The sequence below is a fragment of the Crotalus tigris genome, unplaced genomic scaffold (genome assembly GCF_016545835.1).
Source record: "Crotalus tigris isolate CLP2741 ecotype Arizona unplaced genomic scaffold, ASM1654583v1 scf7180000017690.20705106771:4171800, whole genome shotgun sequence".
Lineage (NCBI taxonomy): Eukaryota > Metazoa > Chordata > Lepidosauria > Squamata > Viperidae > Crotalus > Crotalus tigris.
In genome coordinates this window covers 2644733-2652800 of record NW_024096569.1, presented here as the reverse complement: position 1 = coordinate 2652800, position 8068 = coordinate 2644733, and the positions used below count along the sequence as shown (strand labels likewise).

The 8068-nt window shown below is 43.9% G+C and overlaps 1 protein-coding gene across 1 annotated transcript; it reads right to left on the bottom strand.

Moving 5' to 3' along the window:
- Positions 1 to 206: 206 nt before the first annotated feature.
- On the bottom strand, positions 207 to 7151 carry LOC120305649. Its single transcript, XM_039337826.1, has 9 exons — positions 7061 to 7151; positions 6077 to 6385; positions 5583 to 5903; positions 3973 to 4308; positions 3057 to 3383; positions 2702 to 2815; positions 2408 to 2508; positions 1039 to 1130; positions 207 to 315 (listed from the first exon to the last, which is right to left on the bottom strand). Exons 1-9 carry the CDS (start codon positions 7128 to 7130, stop codon positions 207 to 209), a joined length of 1779 nt encoding a protein of 592 aa, XP_039193760.1. The 5' UTR covers positions 7131 to 7151.
- Positions 7152 to 8068: the final 917 nt, after the last annotated feature.

The window sequence follows — 8068 nt, the reverse complement described above, 5'->3', positions numbered from 1 at the left end:
CTATCTATCTATCTATCTATCTATCTATCTATCTATCTATCTATCACCTCCATGCACCATTCAACCCATCAAAAAAATGGAAGGAGAAAAAAAGGACCTAAGAAAAAGGAAAACCTGTATCTCTGGGAAAATGAGAAAGGGGTTATTAGCCAAGAGACTCAGCTAGTATTCAAAGCAAAATATCCCAAAGGACATTTCCCATGGCTTCAAACAAACATGGAGAGGAACAGATCAATAAGGAAAAAGCCTTGGATCTTCTCTCTCACCTGAGACTCAGAAGTGAAACTCCAAAGGATGAAGGCGAGCTCCTCTGAGCTGGAGATTCAAGAGAAATTTCAGGGTGGAAAAGGGCGTCTAAATGAGATTTCATGGCAGTTGTTTGTATTAGATCAGACATGTCAAACACAAGGCCCAGGGGCCGGATGCGGCCCACGAAGTGGTTTCATGTGGCTCGTGAAGCCATCCTGGAAACAGTGAGGGAATGGCCCCCACTGCCTTGGCCCTGGCCCAGGCCAGCCGGGAGCCAATGTTCAATTTTGTGGTGGCCATCTTGGCACTTGCTCCGGTCCCATCCCATTCTGCCAGAGACCCTCAGATTTGTCCCACTCCTGCCCAGGCCCCCACAGGCTCCCTTGACACAAATGATGTACAACTGACCACGACCACCCAGTAGGCCACACCCACCCAGTAAGCTGCACCCACTCTGGCCACACCCACCAGACCCCCCCAGGGCAACCGCAATGCTGAAACGGCCCTCAGTGAAATTGAGTTTGACACCCCTGTATTAGATCTATCCAGTATGCAGAAAAAAGTTGTTGAAAGTTATAACAAAAATCTTCCCAACAGGCTCAAGTCTAGATAGATCTGAGACTTGTAGAAGAGGGTGGGGCCAAAGATTTTCCCCTTTTTGATGGGGTTTCTCTTCTGCCATAAACTGAAGTACCTCATCATTTCTTCACAGGTCATGTGCATATCTGGGCCTAATAAGAGACTGCACCAAGAGAGCTGTTTTGTTTTCCTGCAATCAAGTTTATATACGGTGCCCCCTCTTCTTCCTCTTCTGTAAGATGGTTCTTCTGAGTGGAGAAGTCCTGAACATTGCTGTAGGTGGCCTCAAAGTCCTGGGGAAACTAAGGGAAAGAGAGCCCATTGTTCAAACATTCAGTTTGCCTGCAGCTCAAGATCAATGAAGAACAAGGGATTTCTCCATCATTTTGCAGCATTTTTAGAAATAAATAAGGTTGACGGTCTTCTAGAAAGATTGCCAAGCCCATCAGAGAACAGAAGGATTGACTTTCAGCATCTGACCTGACCCGGTCTGGTTTTCTGATTCTGATGGTGATGAGATACTCCTGAGAAACCCGCAAGGACATTCCTCTAAAACCTTGCCTGCAACACTTGATTAGAGGAATCTTTGATGGCTTCTAAGATACTTAATTTTCTTAAGTATATCTTTCTTTTCCTATTTTTCTGTGAACTTCAAGGCCATTTAATTTTACGGCCAACACATAATTTGTTAGATTGAAAGCCATATGGAGAAGTATTCTTTCCTATTTTTAAAGGAACATCCAGGGGTACTAAAATGCCTAAATTCTTTGATTGAAACCAAGTAAATGAAGAAACGGAGAATAGGTGTTGACAGAGATCAAAACAAATGGGATTATGGGAGGTAAATCCTGCTTGAATTTAAGATTTAAGTTCACTATCTACCAATATTACACCAATATGCTTCAGGCCCTCTAAAGCCCATCTATATCATTCTTGTTCGTAGACAACAATAGTTGGGTGATTCCACAGGACACTGTAAGTCAGTGGTTCTCAATCTTTTTAATGCCGTGACCCCCAACCGGTCGTAAGTCAAGGACTACTCAACTGGTGCAGCACCGTTTGCAGAATGGGATTTTTGGCGGGCTTGGCAGGGCAGAGACAGCCTGGACAATTCCTATTGGCTTTTGAAAGCCAATAGAATTAGACTCTATTCAAGAGAGTTTATTCTATTGGCTTTCAAAAGCCAATAGAATAAAAGGGAGTAGCACAGCTAAGGAAAAGGGGAAAAAAGATGGCGGACTGCGTTGTTTGGCGACCCCCGTGAAATGGTCGTTTGACCCCAAATGGGGTCCCGACCCACAGGTTGAGAACCACTGCTGTAAGTTATTGGTGAGGATTCCATGAACCTAGTATAACTCTCCAGTGTGATAGACCTTCCCTGTAGACGGTGTGTGTGTGTGTGTGTGTCTTCAAACTTGGTCCTTTTATGACTTGTGGACTTCAACTTCCAGAATTCCTCAGCCAGGCATGCTGGCTGACGAATTCTGGGAGTTGAAGTCCACAAGTCATAAAAAGGGCCAAATTTGAAGAATCCTGCTGTAGACACTAATTAAAGTCACCCATGAATTCCACCAGCTACCTTGACTGATGAGGGTGTTGCTACTTGAGGCTCCATCACTGAAAGATGATCTCCTTTCTCTTTCTTTTCCATTAGTTGAAATTGTTCCTGTGATTGAGATGCTTCCATGGCAGCAATAAAAAGGAAAAAAAAATGAAGCTACTTTCCACCATCCTTACATATCATCTTCCCATCCCTCTCATTTCCAGTTCTGCTTTTCCTTTCCTGCTTCCCCGGAGGATCTCTCAGTCAACATATCCAACTACAAGAGCAACCTCTGATAAGGGAACCCTCGAACCCAAATCCTTCACTTACTGCTCTTTTGCTTCCAGCAATAAAAGGCAATTGGAACCAGCAGAATTAGAAAAAGAATCCATCTCCGGGCATATCTCCAAACAGAATATAAACCGTGGGTCCAAACTGGTATGACTAGGAAAGAAGGAGGATGATTTAATGTTCCTTGGCAGAATATTTTTACCCTGTCCTGTTCTTGAAAGTTTAGATCCTATATCATCTAAAATCTAAACTTTTCACGGTCTTCTTCTTCTTAGCTTAGCAATCTCACAGAAGCCAATTGCCTTTCTTTAGATCTTTCTTCAGCCTTCCTAGTTTATCCTATCATGGTGGTCTCAAGTTGTAACCACATCCAACATTCCCTTAACTGGCTCACCTGTCATGTTTATCCCCTGGCTCCAAGAAGACACAAGCCATTGGTTAGTTCTCTTTTCTTCATAACTGCAAGCAAATTCGCCACTGTGGTTGAATGACGCATGTAGGATTCTCAAAGAGGCACTTTGAACACGATCTGTGGGTTCAATGGAAGGTTCCAGAAGACCTTCTTCCCTGGAGGTGATCTCCATCCCATCCTTGTAGAAATGGAAGATCTTCTCTGCATTGCTTCCTTCCACTGAGCAGAGGAAGACTAAAGGGTCACCTTCCTTCACCTGGGACACCGGATCCACTTTCAGCAGCGGGGAAGGAGGGGAAGGAAGTTCATCTGCAAGAAAAGTTCACAAGGAACATATTAATGTCTCCATTAAAGCAGGAGAGATCCTGGAAATCATCCATAGTATCCCCTTGAATCTAAAGTACTATTTCTATGAGACAAAGCAGTGATATTTCAGAGAATGGAGATTAAGATGGGAAATAAGGAAGGGGAATGCTGTCGTTCGGGGTGAAAATAATACATAAACTGCCCCTTTTCACCCAAGAGAGACTGGATCAAGCAATCATTACCTTTGTCTACCCATCAGCCAAATCTTCAAATTAAAGAAAAGCAAGATGCAGCACAGAATATAAAATATAAAAAGCGGTAGGTATGAAGCATGTAAGACTGAAAAAACATTTGTTTTTGTAACTTGTCACCATGTCGTCACCACCAAAATATTCCATTTGGGAGATATTTTTCCCATTGAAGGAAAGTCCTCCTGACCATTTTCTTAGAGGAGGCGTCATTTATTTAATGGTGGCTCTGCTTGTTTGGTTCACTGGATTAATTTTTGAAAGCTTTATTGTGCATTTTCATAGGTTGAGTATTAGAACTGCCTTTGATGTGAATATTTCCAGGCAATGAGGATCCATCTTACCAACAACTGAGAAGACCAGCTGGTTACTTTCAGGAGAAGAAGGCCATCCCCAAGATGTTTCCCTGATCTTGCAATTACATATAATCTTTATTTGGTCAGAGGTCAGATTTTCAGTCCTGATATTGACGGTATTGTTAGGGAGATGTTGACCTCCAACTGATTTGCCAGATTGATCTTTACAGTAGAAAAAGAACCTATGGGATCCCTCCGGACTCCAGGATGCGACTCCCTCAGGGAGGGAGCAATTCAGGGGAATCTCTTCTCCTTTAATAATAAAGCTGTGTGGAAGAGACGAGGACAGCCTGGGGGCTGATCGAGATGAATCTGTCTGTGAACCTGAGGAAAGAAAGAGAAGACATTGAGACTTGCCTTCTGATCTCCTCCTGGAACCAAATCTCTATATCAGAACATCCACCCTGATTCCCAGAATGGCTCCCATCCATAATCTGCTCTGAGAATCCTTGACCCACTGCTTCCTCTTGCAAGGACAGGAGTTGGACAAAAAGGGACCAATGCTGCAAATGAAAAATTCTCCTACTCTTGATGGCTTGGATGAAGGTCCATCCCAGATTTTATCCCTCCCTGAACCTTTAGGACTGTCTTCCTTTCTGCTCTCCTTCCTCTGTAGACCACAGATCCCCACCCTTTCTGGGTTGGTAGCCCGGAGGGAAAGGGAAGAGCAAGGAAATTTGCATGTGCATGCGTGTGCACGCGCAAAAGAGGCTGCTAGTGCCTGCATGAATGTCCAAATGGGGCTACTAGTGGCTGTGTGGCAGCACTAACACCCACGCACATGTGCAAATGGGGCTGCCAGTTGACTGCTAGCACAAGGGGGGGGGAGTGTGCATGCACATGCGCACAGACTGACCAGCTATTCTCATGGCCTGGTGGCCAGCAGGCTACGGACCAGTAGTGGGCTATAGCCCACAGGTTGGGGACCCTTGTTATAGACACTTCTCCATTTTATATTGGGTGAAGAAGAACTTGACATGGACATTCTTGAGAAGGATCATTTGTAGATTCACCAGGACATAAAAAGAAGGATTTTCATGCTTGTCTTGTAAGAACAGCTATTAATTCTTCAGTTTGGCACCTTGGGAGAAAACGTTACCAACTGAATGTTAGAGGATTTTTGCCTGGGCTCTTCAGGGAGACCCAGGGATGTGTCTCCATGAAGGACGACACTTCTAAACTTTTCCTGGTCTTCTTTGTGGAATTTGCTGAGCAATCTCACAGAAGCCATTTGCCTTTCTATAGATCTTTCTTTGGCCTTTCTACTCTCTATGCCAGTGGTTCTCAACCTTTCTAATGCCGCGACCCCATAATACAGTTCCCCATGTTGTGGTGACCCCCAACCACTTATACATCACCGAGTGCCAGGGGCGGGGCCAAAGAAAAGGAGAAAAAAATGGCGGACAGCCTTGTTTGGCAACCCGTGAAATGGTCGTTCGACCCCAAATGGGGTCCCGACCCACAGGTTGAGAACCACTGCTCTATGCTCTAGCACAAGGCCAGTTGCATAAAGAGTTAATAAATAGTTAAGTCACATTTTGCAAAGGGTTCCTTCTGCATTTAGGCAGCAGTTGACTCCACCTTCTGAAAAGAACCACCTGTGATATTCACTGTCTGGCTCCAAGAAGACATGATCCAGCGCCCATTTATGTTTTCCTCATATCTGCAAGCAAGTCCCAGGCTTCCATCGCCGTTGGCATATAGGAAGGCTACTGACATATTTAGAGTAAGAAGCCCAGAGTCTCTGCTGCTCCTCAGAAGACCTTCACTGCTGGAGGCCATTTCTACACCCTTCCATGAGAAATGGAACCTTTTGGTGCTATTGCCCTCATTGGGCACACACAGGATTTGCAGGACTTTGCCTTCCCGCAGGGATCCAGAGGGAGGATGCAGCTTCAACACTGGGGGAGGCAGAGGATCTGGAGAAGAGAAAAATGGGAATTAGCTTGGTGGCACTTGGACTCCACTGTCTCCAGGGTGGAGACTTTCTGGGACTTCATCAGGGAAACGCTTTCATATGCAGGCTCTAAATAAATAAAGCCCCAGTTATAGGGATCCACATTTTCAAAATGAAGAGAAAAAAAATCCGCACCTCTCACCACAATTGAGACAGGACGACTCCACTCTGAAGAGATGGTTCTCCCATATTTCTGTTCTAGGTACCGGCATTTATATAATCCAGAATCATCCCTTGTAACTGTGAGGACCAGAGAGTTCTCTTCATGACAATCCAGATCCTTTATAGAGATCTCGTTCTCATTTTTTCTTATTTGGGAAAACAGGTACTGTCTCCAGCTTTGAACAACGTTGTTGGGAGCGGAGCACCTGAGAGAAATGTTCTCCCCAACCAGATACAGAGGTTCTGAAGGATCTGCAGAAAGGCTGGGAACTGGTGGAGGATCTAGATAGATCCAGAGAGGAAAGAGAAGTGAGTATCAAATGTCCTTCAGGCAGTCCCAGGATTATCTTGACTGGCACCCATCAACACATCTAACTGCACTAAAGGTCTTGGTTGGACTTTCCTTCCTTCAGAATGGAACTGATGACCTCTTCTCTTTCCTCAGAAAATACTCCTTGGAATCAAGAGGTTGAAGAAATCTAGATTGGGCAGCTTCACAGCCTGAATATCCCCGAAATCTCACTAATATTCCTTCACTCTCCAGGGATATTCTAAGGAGACAGAATCTTGGCGAGGAAGCACCAAAATCTCCCTGCTCCAACGTGGTGAAGGTGTGCAATATCACATTTCCTTCAGCTTTCCGGCGTAAAAGAAATTGGTCTGCTTTCTCTGTCTCTTTTTTGTTTCGAGAGCAATAAAATAAACATTTTTTATTTAATGAATTAAGGAACACAGATTCTTGAAAGTACTGCTTTTTGTCGTAGGAATCTCTTAGGCATCTTTCTAACAATGTGAACAGTATTTCTCAACCTTGACGAATATGAATTTGTGAACTGACTCCCAGAATTCCTCAGCTAGTATATGGAATTCTGGGAGCTGAAGTCCATGCATCTTAAAGTTGTCAAGATGGAGAAACCGCGATGTAAACACTTTATAAATTAGAAGAAAGTTCCTTACTGATGATAGTGAATTCAGCCCGATTACTCTTTTGTGACAAAGTTCTTCTTCCTTCCCTGTTTCTTCCCATGTAAGAACAAGAAAATTTTGCTTTTGGGGCCATTCGTATTGCCTGAATCAGCAGAGTATTTCCGATCTGTTCTTGATATCTTGTCTCTTCACCCTTTTCACCGGTGCGATAGAAAATGTAATATTCTCCCTTCTGTCCTCCTGGGGGGGAACATTTTAACTCTATCTGTTCTCCTTTAAGGAGAGTTTGGTAAGAAGGCGACCAGGACAAGGTAGAAGGTGCTGGAAGATTCCGAGTAGTCCTCTGCAAATCTGAGAAACAAAGGAAATTTGGAAAGAATCCCATAAAAATCCTTGCAAGCTATTAAGCAGAATTGTCTTGCAAGAACCCAAGAGAAACCCATAGGGTAGAAGTAGACAGATGCAACCAAATTACCTCTTCCCAAATAAAAGTCTTTACAAGTAGTCCTTGACTTACGACCGGTTGCTTAGTAAATGCTTGAAGTTAGGATCAACCTCAAAAAACTGACTTACAACGCAGATTCAAAGTTCTGACACCAGGCTCTATTATGATTGCAAATTGAGGATTACTTGTACATCCAATGACTGGAGATTAGGCTCAACAATTGTATCAATTGACAATCAACAATTCCTTAATAGAAACCCAGGCGTTGAGAACTAGAGGTGAACAAAATGTGGCCTTCTGCGTAATGGATTGCAATTCCCATCATCCTCTAGCATTGGCCATATTGGACAGGGCCCATGACAGCTGGGCTTCCATAACATCTGGAGGGCCTGATGTAGACATTGATCATATTGGTGACAAATAGGAAACCTCTGCATCAAATTCAGCGTAAGAGATCCTTTTTTGTGTCTGGAGATTTGTATCTCTGAGGGCCTGGCCTATTAATTTCTTAAAGTGATCCATGAATTAGCCTCAACCAGAGATGGCCAATCTGAATTGTTTTGTCGATGCCATTGTGAAGATCAGCAGTTAGC

Coding starts and splice junctions, on each gene's coding strand:
- LOC120305649 (XM_039337826.1), bottom strand. CDS start 7,130: ATGGGAAGAAACAGGGAAGGAAGAAGAACTTTGTCACAAAAGAGTAAT. Junction 2,509..2,701: donor TTGCTGGAAGCAAAAGAGCA/GTAAGTGAAGGA, acceptor CTGCCATGGAAG/CATCTCAATCACAGGAACAA. Junction 316..1,038: donor GAGGAAGAAGAGGGGGCACC/GTATATAAACTT, acceptor TTGAATCTCCAG/CTCAGAGGAGCTCGCCTTCA.